The 12,810-nt window shown below is 53.1% G+C and overlaps 7 protein-coding genes across 7 annotated transcripts; 3 read left to right on the plus strand and 4 right to left on the minus strand.

Moving 5' to 3' along the window:
• Positions 1-5: 5 nt before the first annotated feature.
• Positions 6-1,423, minus strand: AUEXF2481DRAFT_36296 (uncharacterized protein). Its single transcript, XM_013492003.1, has one exon. It carries the CDS (start codon positions 1,021-1,023, stop codon positions 124-126), a length of 900 nt encoding a protein of 299 aa, XP_013347457.1. The 5' UTR covers positions 1,024-1,423; the 3' UTR covers positions 6-123.
• A 269-nt stretch (positions 1,424-1,692) lies between these two features.
• On the plus strand, positions 1,693-2,820 carry AUEXF2481DRAFT_388492 (uncharacterized protein). Its single transcript, XM_013492265.1, has 3 exons — positions 1,693-2,032; positions 2,081-2,377; positions 2,434-2,820. Exons 1-3 carry the CDS (start codon positions 1,797-1,799, stop codon positions 2,756-2,758), a joined length of 858 nt encoding a protein of 285 aa, XP_013347719.1. The 5' UTR covers positions 1,693-1,796; the 3' UTR covers positions 2,759-2,820.
• On the minus strand, positions 2,494-4,473 carry AUEXF2481DRAFT_388214 (uncharacterized protein). The gene is made up of 2 exons (XM_013492266.1): positions 3,797-4,473; positions 2,494-3,743 (listed from the first exon to the last, which is right to left on the minus strand). Exons 1-2 carry the CDS (start codon positions 4,139-4,141, stop codon positions 2,883-2,885), a joined length of 1,206 nt encoding a protein of 401 aa, XP_013347720.1. The 5' UTR covers positions 4,142-4,473; the 3' UTR covers positions 2,494-2,882.
• On the plus strand, positions 4,409-7,528 carry AUEXF2481DRAFT_36298 (uncharacterized protein). The gene has a single exon (XM_013492004.1). The coding sequence runs from the start codon at positions 4,806-4,808 to the stop codon at positions 7,122-7,124; it is 2,319 nt and encodes a 772-aa protein (XP_013347458.1). The 5' UTR covers positions 4,409-4,805; the 3' UTR covers positions 7,125-7,528.
• Positions 7,529-7,608: 80 nt separating this feature from the next.
• Positions 7,609-9,268, minus strand: AUEXF2481DRAFT_36299 (uncharacterized protein). The gene has a single exon (XM_013492005.1). The coding sequence runs from the start codon at positions 9,135-9,137 to the stop codon at positions 7,767-7,769; it is 1,371 nt and encodes a 456-aa protein (XP_013347459.1). The 5' UTR covers positions 9,138-9,268; the 3' UTR covers positions 7,609-7,766.
• Positions 9,269-9,616: 348 nt separating this feature from the next.
• AUEXF2481DRAFT_26221 (uncharacterized protein) lies at positions 9,617-10,714 on the plus strand (the record flags this gene model as incomplete). Its single annotated transcript, XM_013491892.1, has 3 exons — positions 9,617-9,644; positions 9,701-9,803; positions 9,865-10,714. The coding sequence occupies 3 exons, from the start codon at positions 9,617-9,619 to the stop codon at positions 10,712-10,714; spliced, it is 981 nt and encodes a 326-aa protein (XP_013347346.1).
• Positions 10,715-11,736: 1,022 nt separating this feature from the next.
• On the minus strand, positions 11,737-12,792 carry AUEXF2481DRAFT_26222 (uncharacterized protein; the record flags this gene model as incomplete). The annotated part of the gene is made up of 1 exon (XM_013491893.1): positions 11,737-12,792. One exon carries the CDS (start codon positions 12,790-12,792, stop codon positions 11,737-11,739), a length of 1,056 nt encoding a protein of 351 aa, XP_013347347.1.
• Between the last annotated feature and the right edge of the window lie 18 nt (positions 12,793-12,810).

The following is a 12,810-nucleotide window of genomic DNA, read 5'->3' on the forward strand; positions in this document are numbered from 1 at the left end:
TTTGATCTCCGCTCGATTTTCTGATTCTGTTCTGCAGCATTTGTTTAGATCATGTATTTTGATTTATGACTCCCGGAAAACACAGCGCTTGGATTGACATACGAATAACAAATAACAATGACATCAACCACGATGGTCACCATTATGAGCCCACTTCTTGAGAAACAGACCGAAAACTCGAACAACCTTTTCCCATGTCTTGCCGTTGTGGCCCTCGGCTTTCCATTTCTCGAGCTTCAGGAGCTCAGCCACATCAGTCTCAATGTGCGAAGTCGTGCCATTAATAGGTGTAATACCAAGTCCTTGCACAAAGCCATATAGCAAAACTTCGTCGCTTATCCCGACTTCCTCAGCAGTACGTGTAATCAACGGAGCACTCAAGAACTCAGGATTGCCAGTCAACGTCCAGAAACTCTGATACTCGATATCAGAGTCTTTGCAGAATTGTCTGAGTGCGATGTCCCAGCCTGTAGCGGCGTAAAAGCGATTTTGCACTACTTTCGGCTTGACAGTGCTGTTGTCCCATATGTATCTGAGGATGGGCAGTGAAGTGTTTGAGATGCCTAGGGAGTGGACTTTTGTAGGTACGAATGAGGACATTGTGTCCCAGGCCTCCATGGTTTGTTGGATCGTTGGTAACGGGCTATGCAGTACCAAACAGTCGATGTAACTTTCTTCCACATTTTCGTTGTTTCGTAAATTGTGCAGTGAAGACGCGACAGAAGCTTTCACTTGCTCTGTGATACTGGATGAAGGGTCATAGGGCAAATTATTGGGATCTTGACCGTTGATGGAAGTGAACTTGGTTTGTAGGTATAGATCTTCGCGTTTGAGACTACTGGTTGATAGAAATTCGCGGACTCCATCGCCGACGAGGTGTTCTCGGTAGTGCTTTGGTTGAGCAGCTGTGTCGATGGCGAGGTAGCCTGCTTGCAGGGCTTGTTTGACCAGATTGGCTGTCCTTTCCTTTTTCCAAGCTGTTCCGTAGAGCATGCTAAGTGTTCTCTTCGCGGGGTGAGACATGCTCAGACGGGATTATGTGATATTTCTAGGATGAACGAGTGGACGAAGGTGTTGACGCCGACGCCTCGCGAAACGATGCTTATGGTAGCACCCTGGCCTGGTATCTCATAATCGGCTTTTCACACGACGACCTCGCTTCTTCTTCATCATCGTGTCCAATATTATTCTCGAAGCGGGGAAATGTGGATTGTGGAAGTGTTGTTCATGTTTGTGGATTGTGTGTCCATTTTGCTTCTTAATCAAGTTTCACAGCCTTTGTGCTCTCAGCAGCCCGTTGTCACAGACAACCTTCCTGTCAACAAGCCGCGATATCATTCGCAACCAAAGGATAAAAAAAATCAGACCCTCTCGAGAGACATCAGCAACGATATATGCGTGGACGCGGATCTTAATTTGAATGGTGAGCAAGACGTAAGATGGAGATGAAAGGAAACCCAGCCAAGCGCCACAGCAAGCACGCTGATTGGACGACATGCATGTACAGCAAGCGCAAGACGTGCCACGCTTGCTTGAGGGCGGCTACACAGCTTACCTCGTTCGCTGCTGACGGTGATAACAGTGTGAGGGAGAACTTAGATCATGCGCGTGAGTTGTACCGCAGTAATTTGTACAAATCATGTCTGTTCCCGTGAGCAGCGTCTCCTTTCTGACTTCCCTCCGTTTCTTCGGCGCTTGACTGCTAAGTGTGAGACTTGATACTCGCGGAGCGTTCTCGAGTCTTTTGAACAGTCATACACTGCTGTTATCTCACCCAGAGCCGCACAACTACCATAATGCTGCTTATCGCGCGAAAATGGAGGTCACGAAAGACCATGCTCTACTTGTTCGTCGCAGAGTTCCCCTTCACTGTGGCCGCTCTTGCTCTGTTCGCCATTGCTCAGCCAAACACCTACCGAACACGGCTTTGGACTGATGGATACGACAATGGCTTCAATAGCTCACCTACTGAGATCCTATATTCCTACGCCAATCACAGACCAATCAGCCCTCCCATCATCTGGAGTCAATTGTAGGTTATGATGTCTTTGTTCATTGCCAGATTCTGACCGTCAAATAGTATCACCGATTACAACGTCGTCATATCAGTGCTTTCCATGTTCATAATGCTCATCAAGCCAGTCCTGTTCTTCATGCGGGCTCTGATTCCCATTTTCTCCGCTCTGGTTCACACACTCTTGGTCGTCCTTTATGCATACAGTGCATATGGTCAATCTGCTTCCGACACGACCGACAAGAACCATCCGCAGAAGGGTGCACCATGGTACATCACCAAGAGTTGCAATGTCGCTTCAGACAAGAAGAACATTGGATATTGCAAGCAGGCAAAAGCGAGTTTTGCTGTAACGTTGTGTCTGTTGTGAGTATTTCCTGTACATATCGAAGTATCGTAGGACTGACCAACGTCATCAGGATACTCTTTGCAGTGACGCTGGCCGTCTCGCTTTATTCTTGTGTACCTACCAAAGGAGAAAAGTCCGCTCGAGCAGCGGATGTGGAAGAGACGGAGATACCAGAATATTCGCCAGAAACGGCCCGACTCGATGAGCAAGAATGGGAGAAGATGCGATCACAGGCAGAATGGCAGTATTCAGTGACACCAGGGATGCCAAACATGCTGAATCCGATGACACCGAGGACAGTGGCTTTCCAGACACTTGAAGGAGGGCGCGCTTCTATGACTGCTTCAGATACTTTGCCGTTTAGAGAGCAGTATGGAGGACCAGATGGGCGATGATGTCGCTGACTACTGGTAAGCTGTAAATAGTGCACAAAGCTAATGCAATCTAATCTCGACCAACTGATCATGCTGGCTTACATGCCTAACGCTCGTATATTGATGCGTCAACATTTGTAGTTCTTTACAACTCATCATCTGTCTCATCGTCGTCGTCCATTGGATGTGGTGGCTTTGAAGAGTGTATGGTCGTGGAGGATATGGGCAAGGTTTGCGAAGAAGTCGTGGACATGGCTGCCTGATGCGGAGCTCGTGAAGCATACAGCGTAGTATTCCTCATGGGAAAGGGCAACTGCCTTCTAGGTGGTAGCTGTATCTCAGGGGACTCGCTGAATGCAGTCTTAGCTTCGCTAGGTCCGACTGTCTCCAAGGTCTTGGGTTTGGATCGGAGAGAGGCTTGTGAGCGTGATGATTGAGACGGCATGGGGGCTGGAGCAAAGCCACCGTCGCTCTCTTCATCCTCAGTATCAAGGTCGGATTTGTCAGGTGTCAGGGGGTCATCAAGTTCCTGACGCATGTCATCTGCTTCGTTCATGGGCTTCCCCAGATCCGTCTCTTCGAGGTCGTCGTCATCGGTTTCAAATTCTTGAATGTTGTCATCAGCTTTACGCTTGCTCGAGCGAGACAGATCAGGTTTGCGGCCAGCAGTAGTAGATCTGACTTGCTGAACGTGATCTGCGGCTCTGGGGTCGACCTTAGCGCGAGCCAAAAGGCGCTGCTGATCGCGAATCTTAAGTTTCTTGGTGTTCAATAGGGCTGCAAACTTTCTGAGCATCTCATCTTGTTGAGACTTCTTCGCCTTGACCAGGTCATCCAATTGAGCGGTCAGTTCATCAATTCTCTTCTGGTGTTCCGCCACAGTAGATTGGAAAGTAGCTAGTCGATGGGCTAATGTATCTGCTCGGAATACAGCAAAACCCGTCCAGTCGTATAGCTGAATCGCTTCATCCTCATCCTTGTCAAGAACGATTGCGCCAAGTCGTTGCTACGGACATTAGTATACAAAATGAGTCAAGGAGAATTGCAGCGGGAACGTACAGTGATGCCACTAATCTTGTTGCGGATAGTTATAGTGAGCTGAGATGAGGAGAGACTGGTCACGGCTTCTACTCCGGTCAAAGTAGGATCATTTGGAGTAGACTGGAGCAGAATAGAAGACAAGATAGATTGCCACTGATCCGAATCGGTCTGGGAGCTAGAAGCCTGCAATTTGCGAATGTCTTTCTGTAGTATGTTGGTGACGAAAGGGAACTCTCCATCAGTAGCGATGAGTTTCACATCGAGAGGGTCAGACCCGGTTTGTAGGACATTGACGAGTACGAAGTCATTGTCGACGTCAGTCCGCAGCAGCCGCAAGACTAAAGGGTCTGGCAATGGTGGCATGACGGCAGAGTAAAATTTGATGATGGCTAGCTCCGGTCGAGGGCTGATGTAGGGAAGAGCAGTAGGCGACAGATGCCGGGGCGGGGGACGTTTGTTTAGAAGCGGCGGGATTGTACAAACAACGACAACAACGTCTACCCGGAACTTTTTAACCGTTTGCTGGCGAGCGTTTCGGCAGACAAGCGCGTCTTCGTGAGACGTTTCAGACAACAGCCGCAGCGACGTGAAGCATTGCCTGCTGCGGTAGAGGCCTGAAGTAGGTGTCAAGGTCGCGTGGGACTGATTGATTGTTTACTGAGATTGCGACGTGCGCTTGAGTCGCTAGCCCGGTGGAACTGGCGGGACTGTAAGTTAGACCCTTCTTGCGAAAAAAGAAAAGGTGCGTGGTGCGTGCACTATTTCGAGGAGTCAGGACCGCTGTCCAGCTCGGTCGGTCCTGCCCTGGTGCTGGCTTGCATATCTCGACGCCCGTTGCAGCAGCTTTCCAGCCATCGCGCGCTTCGTCCTTTCTGCACGCTGCCTGCGTCTTCAATGCAACCCCGTTCCTGCCAGCACCTTCATTACTGTCGCTCCCAGCGCCTCGATCGTTTCTCGCTCCCCATCTCCGATCAACTCGACTCTCCGTCCACGCCGTCGTCGCTCGCTTGCCGACTGACCGCCTGCCATGGCCGCGGCCGACATTGAGAGCTGGGACGACGATGTCGACTTCCAGGGCGATCTCTTCACAAACTCCGTCTCGACTGTGCAGACTCATTTCTCCTCGCGCCTGTCGCTGCGCTCCGAATCTGCGCCCGCTGACGATGACTGGCATGTCATGTTGGCGCCCAACGACGACGCTTCGGCCAACAACGCAATCCAGTCCGCCCGCCTCCACGCCGGCGTCCCTATCCCTAACAATGTCTCTCCGTCAGCTCTGATGAGCGGCAAGATCCAACGCCTGGGAAACCCGCCTTCCCGGCGGACACTTCCTCCCCGTCAAGACGACGACTGGGCGGATGATCTGGACATCGGCGACGACGCCCCTCTCTCGCTCAAACTGCCCAAGCCTTCTCACCACCAAGAACACGAGGAAGAACACGACGACTTTGATGACTTCACCGAAGGTAGTCTGGGCATCCGCTTTGCTGGCACACGTCGCGACCAGCGCAATAGAAGCTTCTCCGGCTCTCAGTTTGGCTCTGCCATGAGTCCTAGTCTAGGCAGCGTCATGACCGAGAGCGAGGATGACTTTGGTGGTCTTGAACTACCCGAGGGTCCCATTGACTTGGGCAAGATGCTCAAGCATCGTCAACAGCAGGTCGAAGCGCCTCCAACTTCGCAGGCCCAGGACGAGGACGACTTCGAGAGCGGTCTTGACATTGGCTCGGGTAATGTCTTCGATCCCAGCAAGCTCACCCTCCACCGCAACATCCAGCAGAGACAGACCAAGTCTTCGTCGTCGACTCGTGCTCCCACCACGACCCTCACCTTCTCCGAGAAGCCTTCTGCCACACGCATCCCACGCCCTGTCCCCTCCTCAAAGCCGGCCTCCCGCCTGGAGCCTGTCTTCGAACCCGGAGCAACGCTTGTCACTCGTCAGCGTCCTCAACCCTCTACATCGGGTTCCAATTTCTTGCGCAACAAGCGATCCATGCCCCTGCTACGCGGTCCCCAACAAAGCGTCAAGCCCGTACCATTCTTACCAGCCAACCTATCAGCCCAGTCGCACCACACTACCGCCAAGCCTCCTTCCCGTACCTCTGCGTACCACCTTCGTCGCGAGGCTGAACCTCAGCGCAGCCAGTCGCCCCCACCTCGCTCTTATTCACGATTGTCTTCGGGCTATGTGCCTGACACGCCGTCTCGCTCCGGTCGCCGTGCAGACCTCGCTCCTGCCGCGCTTGCACGAGAAGCTGCATCCAAACGCACTGTGACGAAGCCGTCTCGCAGACGCAATTTCGGTGACGGTACCGAACTTGACCTCTTTGATGACCTCCCCACCTCGTCGACCAAGGAGTCAAGGTACCTCAAGCAGCCCTCTTCCAGGGGCGCACCCAAGTCTGTTCGCAACATTCCCAGCAGGATTGATGTTTCTGGCCCTACCAAGATTCCCTTGCCTGAGCGCATGCAAACGCCCGCTCCGGTGACACCGCGCAGCCCCATGCCCATGAAGACTTTCCAGGACCAGTCCAATACCCCGCGTTATCTTCGCGATACTGCAGCAAGCCGTATCGCACGCGAGTCACGCCTCCGTGCTGCAGGAACCGGTCGTCCCAAGAGTGAGGGTCCGCTTATGCCTGTCAGCACTAACTGGAAGGCTCAAATCGCTGCCCGCAGTCCTCACACCAGCCCAAGTGCCTCCAGAATCAAGGCCAAGCGCCCTCAACTCATTGCTCCTAGCACTGCCAATGCCGACAAGCCAATCATCGAGAAGGGCATGACCTTCAACCCCCAGACTCTTCGTTGGGAGGGCAATGAGAACAGTCTGGCTCCCTTTGAGCTTGGCCCGCTACTGCCAACCCCAACCCCGACCACCTATGATGCACAGCAGACCTCGTACATGACTGCACGTCCCCTACCACCTTCGCCCCCAAGACCCGCTCTTATCACCCCGCTCGCGTCCGACTATTCCAATCAAAACATTAAGGTCGTTGGTGGCATGGTCTTTGACCCCCGTCGCATGTGTTGGCTCAAGCTTCGTCCCGGAGACTCTAGGAACAACAGCCCTAGCGTCACCGAAGATGAAGAAGATCCTTTCGCTGCTATCGAGGATCTCAAGGAAGGCCCCACTTCTGCTCCCGATGGTACACAAACCACTGGTGGCGATGAGTGGCTTGTTGGCGAAGAGTTCGATTTGGGTCCCGAGTTCATTCGTCGTCAACGCGATGAGGAGCATGCCTGGCGCCGCAGGTGTGGAACCTGGTTCCCCGAGAACGGTGACTGCCGTCAATCCGACGACTCCTGGCGATGGGCCATCCGCAACATTGCCGGCCAAATGCTCTAGGCCACGCTCACGCTGAGCTGTAGTTACGCATTTTCTTTGTTTTTACGAATTTCTTCACCACGAAGAACAGCACGATATGATTGATGAGAGAAAAAGCGAATCTTTACGAATCTCATTTCCGGGTCATCGGTCTGGAGCAGGAGACAAGCGTTTTTCATTGCTTTCTCTTCGCTTCATATGTGGGAGAGAACCATACTGATGATGACTGATGAAACGAACTTGACGACATGAACATTATACTTGCCTTTGCTTTACTTTCTTTCTTCGCTTCTTTTTTCTATTCTTCTTACAGTCCGACAGATGGATCCATAAAACTTTAGGATACCAAAATAGATGCTCATTGTAATCATGGCTTCAGGAGAGGCCTACTCAATCAAATGAAAACTCAAGATCTCCAATTTTCACTCTCATTTGTTAACGTTCACATGTGACCATGTTGCAGATTCGTTTTGTGCAGTCACTACATTAGTGTTCCATAAGAGTATGAGATGACATGACTGACAGATAGCATGTGGCACAAAGCCCTTTGCAATGAAGACTTGGATATCTAGTTCTGTAAAGCGTCGACGCTATGTTTCTATCACAACAAGGAGACACCGCCACAATTGACCAGGACACGATGAAGAGAGAAATTGCACGGCTCTATGGTGCAGGTGGACCCTCCGCAACGACTTTGACAGTACTGTCGAGCCAAATGGTTTGACGTATGTCCTGAACAGCCAGCTGCCATTCGCCTTCGCCAGAGACAGTAGTCAGACCAGATGAGGTGAGCACTTTGATGGTGAATTGCTCGAGTATATTGGCAGCAATATCAGGAGGGGGCTGGACGATCTGTAGGGCACTGCACCAGTTGCTAACCAGTGTGTCGACCAGCCATTGCCAGCTGAAGTCTTCTTCCATGGTAAAAGAAATACGATCTCGCACTAGCTGGCCAGTCTCAGGGGCTAGTAGATAGAGGTGGTAAGCTGGCATGGCGTCCAAGCGCGAGTCATATGGCTCTTGTTGACCATCATGTGCGGACATGGAAACGCCATCCGGGTCCTGAGCAGAACGGTGGGCCTGAGGATCAGGGCCATCCTGAAGAGGCTTGTCCTGCTTGCCACCCTTGCGTGTCTCAATAGCATACTGTCTCTGGCGTTCGTTCGTGACCATACGGCGTAGCAGCGGAGTGCAAAGAGCGATGATGCGGTCTCTGTCACGAGGCCATATGTAGCGACGCGGCTGAGGCGGTGCATTGGCTTCTCCGTCGTTTGGTGGAGGCGCGTTCTCGCCAAAGTATTTCTCTCCCCAGCCCTCGGCTTCCAGAAATTCGCGCACACACTGATACATCCTGGCCTTGACCATTTCATTGTCACCTCTTCCCCTGTTTCCTACGCATGCCTGGCGGTCAGGATAGTCGGCGTTGAGCATGTACTGTTTCGCAGCGGCCTGCAGATACAAGAAGTTTTCCGGTGACAGTTCGAGCGAGGTGAATAGTTTGGACATTGGAGGCCGAGTGTATTTCTTAGAAGAATCGGAGGCAGGTCGGAACAGAGCAGCGGCCGAATGGACGCCAGCTGCGCGAGCATCGAGGTGTGGGGAATGATGGCCGTGGTCTTCAGAGTGTCTTTGGCGCTTGGAAGAATCACTTGCAGAAGCAGGATCGTCATTGTCAAGCGAGATGGATCGCTTCCGTTTGGACGTCGAGATCCTGGCAGAGGGTTCGCGCAACAGGGAAGCTAGATCCTGGTCCGAGTGTGCGAATTGGAGTTGTTGGTTGCGTTGGCGAATCTGCTCTTGAGCGGCGGCACTGGTGGCAGCCTCAACGAGTCCTTGCAGCTGAGCGTGGTCTTCGGCGTCCTGTTCTGAAGCGAGCTGCTGAGCATGATGATATTCCGAGTTGGGCTCCGGGTACATGGATGCTTGAGGTGCCGAGGCTGTGTAGTCCAGGATGCCTTGAGCAAGGCGCATCTCGTCCGACACAGGTTGATCATGCGCCTGGACAGCTTGATAGTACGGGCCGTTCGAGGCCATTGCGACTGCTCTCGACTGGGGAGGATAGGTTTATTGAGCCAGAGGCTGCTGTCGTTAGTCAGCCCGGCTCTCGCGACGTGATGACGAGCGTCGACGCCATGTTGACACTCGAGGATAGTGAAGTGCCGCAGAGGTCGTGAGTTTGACTTGAAGCAAAAGGGGAGACTCACCAGGTAATTCGATGGTCAAGTTTGTCTTCTGCGCAAACACATCAAACAATTGAGCGCCCTTTCGAATCTGCATCATACCTCAGCTCCGAAAATCACGTGCTGGATCAAAAGTCTTGGCAAAGTTACGCGCCCAGTCGAGGAAGGCGCAAACAGCAGAGTGAGCTAGACGAGGCAGGCGCGACCAATCCTCCATCCCTTTCCTCACACGCTCGCGACTTTCATTCGCAGCATCCCTTCCTTGTTTCTTTTCATTGATCTTGTCTATCTGCTCTTTCTCTCCCCAACCCCAATCTAATCCCACCCGCAAAAATGGAATACGAGAACCGCGACTACGAAGGTATCTACTTCTGACTCGCATCGCACCATTGCATCAGCCGATTGACGCCATCACAGACGAGCCTCAGTACCCTCGTGAGCGCTCGCGCTCTCCTCGCCCCGACCGTGACGGCGACAGCAGACTCCGCAGCGCCTCCCCTGCCGCTGTCCGTGATGACCGGTACGTCACCAAAAACTACAATTGGCCCATCACGACATCATGTCTCTGACAACCAATGCAGCACCGCTCAACAGATCCGTGAGGATGAAGAAGAGGCCGCCAACCCTGGCTCCAACTTGTTCGTCACCGGTATCCACCCTCGTCTGACCGAGGAGGAGGTCCGCCGCCTCTTCGAGAAGTACGGTGATGTCGACACTTGCAGCATCATGCGCGACCCTCACACCCGTGAATCGCGTGGCTTCGGTTTCGTCAACATGGTCACTGGCGAGCAAGCCGACGCTGCCAAGTCTGGTCTTCAGGGCGAGGTCTACGAGGGCCGCACTCTGAGCATTGAGAAGGCTCGTCGCTCCAGACCCAGAACTCCTACCCCCGGCAAGTACTTCGGTCCCCCCAAGAGAAGTAAGATCACCATGCCATCATCAAACACACCAACCAACCAACTGACTTCGTCCCCAGCTGACGACCGCCGCCCTCCTGGCCGCTTCGGTGGTGGCGACCGCTACAACGATCGTCGCGGTGGTGGCAGACGCGAAGACTACGGCGGCAGATCTGGCGGACGCTACGGCGGCGGCGATGATCGCTACGGTGGTGGTGACCGCTACGGCGGTGGCGGTCGCGACTACGATCGCTACGAGGACCGCGGCTCCTACAGCCGTCGCGATCGTGACGACTACGGCGGTGGCTCCCGCAGCTACGGCGGTGGCCGCGAAGACCGCTACGCTGGACGTGGTGGTGCCTCTGGCGGTGACGATGACAGACGCGGAGGATATGGCTACGATCGTGGCAGTGCCCGCGCTGATGCTCCTTCTAGCTACGCTGACCCTGCCGCTCCCGCTGCCGATGCTGCTGCCTCTGGTGGCCGTCGTGCTTATGGCGAGGAGCGCGGTGCTGACAGATACGAACGCCGTTGAAGCGCTACTAATGACCAGGGGGAATTCAAAAGCACTCTGACATGACGGCCCATCGGTTATCCTGCCCAACCATCATCTTGTACCAATTCACCTTTCTCGTCATCTTCCTGCCGCTCTTCCACGCTATTCACGGTTCGTTCGGGGCGCATCAGCAGAATAATCTCTCGGGTCTTTTCGGCTTTCAGCTCGTCGTACGGCACAAAAAGAATCAGAAATCTTGAGGCGTAACGTGCTTCTGCAACTATTTTGGCGACACAACCCAGACACACTCGCGCGTTATACAGCTTACGATTCTCGAGCATTCTTTCCGGTGGATTTTCCTAGTTCGGCAATCCGCCTTTTTCCAATACAGTTACACATCCCGTGGTGCGGTTCCATCAAATTGCTTCAACTAAATGAGCAATTCAACATTTTAACGTGCGACACTTCATTACTCTCGTCAGCTCGCGGCGCTCTCCATCGCCACGTCGCTCGACCCTCGCCATTTAAACTTTGACTCGCCAATTCGATGATCTTGTGAACAACATGCTGAGCGCCCTTTTCGTCGGTATGACCCTCAATAGGGTCTACGTCAATGGCTGGGAATACTACCACGACGCTCGGAACCAGTGCAGGTGGGTGTTGCAGCTTCAGCTGACAGTCGATAGGCTTCATGTTTGTTCAAGCCATGTCTATACATGGATTGCTTGCACTTGTGGTGTCGATTTTTAAAGCCTCCGAGGTCGAGCTCGACACGCCTATGACAACTCGTACAGTCGGCAGGATGGCGCTTATTTCAAGGTGCGAACCTGCTGCTCTGAAGTTCCTGGCAACATTCCTCATCGTTCCGGAATGGGAGACAGTAGCCGACAGCCACACAGTAAGCACAAACACTGGCAGGCTCTAGAGTAGGTTTTTCACAGCAGCCAAGTCATGACAAGAGGGTCCTTATTTAGCATAATACCAGTTTCGCGTTTCCATCATTGTGCTATGCTACGCTACTGTACAAAATCCAAAGATTATCGGTCGTAAAATCGTCTCGGTCAGGTCGGCGGTGCATTAGAATCGTGGTCGGCCGTCTTCTGTGAATTGTTCTGCTTCTTCGCCCTTGCCTCAGCTGCTCTAGCCATAGCCTCTCGTCGCGAAAGCGGTTCAGCAGAGCTCTGACTCGACGTGCTGCCTAGGACATAAGATCCTCCTTCCCAACCACCAGCATCGCAGTGGTCATCATCATCGACATAGTCGTCGCCAGGGTTGTAGAATTCCTGCCTTCCAAGCGAATTGCCACCTCTTGACCAGTCGTTCTTTTCAACTTCCTTTTCGATCTGGTTCCAGAGAGCATGGAACTCTGTGTTGTGTGGACCGATCTCGTTGTGAGCCAGCTCGTGACACAATGTCTTTCTGATGACCTTGTAGTCTCTGTAGCCATCGTATGCATCTGTCCTTAACCGCAACTCAATCACCTCACCTCTATTCCTGTTCAAGCCTAGGGTTCTTGATTCGTGTGTGGTATGCTCGGCAGGATCCATTTCCGTCAGCAAACCAACACTGTACTTGTGTTTTCTCATTGCAGACTTGATGCCAGGGTCATCGCGCAGACGCTCGAGGAAACGTAGCGACTTTTCTGGTTGATGCAGATGTGGTAGTGGACGTAGTGTGGCGAATGTGTATGTTGCCTCTTCGGTTGCGGTCTTCCAGTCACGGTGACGGGTTGCTTGGACTTTGCGGCCGGCGTTGAGGGCTGCTCGGCGGGCTTGTTGTTTTTGCTTTAGGGTGGAGATGGCGGATTCGGTGTCGGCGACTTCTTGGGTTGTGCTGCCTAGGAGTGTGATCTTTACTTTCGGTGGCAGGGAATCGAGGCGAAGGGCCGGGTCTTTGAAGGGTGGTCGGAAGAGACCAGGTTTTGGCGAGATGAGGAACTTTTGGTTCGAGGGTGGTATTTGGAGGTCCTCTGCGACGAGGGTGGAGAGATCAGAAATGGTGGCATCGTTGGCCAGAGTGAGGGTTATAGGTTGGCCGTGGTAGTGCACGCTCAGAGCGAGAACATCTTGTTCATCTTCTGACAGAGGTGCGGGCGCACTCTCGTCGAGCGCTGCCATGGTATACAGGAGTTATGA

The sequence above is a fragment of the Aureobasidium subglaciale genome, assembly GCF_000721755.1.
Source record: "Aureobasidium subglaciale EXF-2481 unplaced genomic scaffold scaffold_2, whole genome shotgun sequence".
Classification (NCBI taxonomy): domain Eukaryota; kingdom Fungi; phylum Ascomycota; class Dothideomycetes; order Dothideales; family Saccotheciaceae; genus Aureobasidium; species Aureobasidium subglaciale.

What these genes read in the sequence shown, in the direction of transcription:
- AUEXF2481DRAFT_388492 (XM_013492265.1), top strand. Translation starts at nt 1,797, where the DNA reads ATGCTGCTTATCGCGCGAAAATGGAGGTCACGAAAGACCATGCTCTAC. An exon ending in CCCATCATCTGGAGTCAATT is followed by an intron (nt 2,033 to 2,080) that starts GTAGGTTATGAT and finishes ACCGTCAAATAG; the next exon opens with TATCACCGATTACAACGTCG. An exon ending in TTTGCTGTAACGTTGTGTCT is followed by an intron (nt 2,378 to 2,433) that starts GTTGTGAGTATT and finishes CAACGTCATCAG; the next exon opens with GATACTCTTTGCAGTGACGC.
- AUEXF2481DRAFT_36299 (XM_013492005.1), bottom strand. Translation starts at nt 9,137, where the DNA reads ATGGCCTCGAACGGCCCGTACTATCAAGCTGTCCAGGCGCATGATCAA.
- AUEXF2481DRAFT_36296 (XM_013492003.1), bottom strand. Translation starts at nt 1,023, where the DNA reads ATGTCTCACCCCGCGAAGAGAACACTTAGCATGCTCTACGGAACAGCT.
- AUEXF2481DRAFT_388214 (XM_013492266.1), bottom strand. Translation starts at nt 4,141, where the DNA reads ATGCCACCATTGCCAGACCCTTTAGTCTTGCGGCTGCTGCGGACTGAC. An exon ending in ACAAGATTAGTGGCATCACT is followed by an intron (nt 3,744 to 3,796) that starts GTACGTTCCCGC and finishes TAATGTCCGTAG; the next exon opens with CAACGACTTGGCGCAATCGT.
- AUEXF2481DRAFT_36298 (XM_013492004.1), top strand. Translation starts at nt 4,806, where the DNA reads ATGGCCGCGGCCGACATTGAGAGCTGGGACGACGATGTCGACTTCCAG.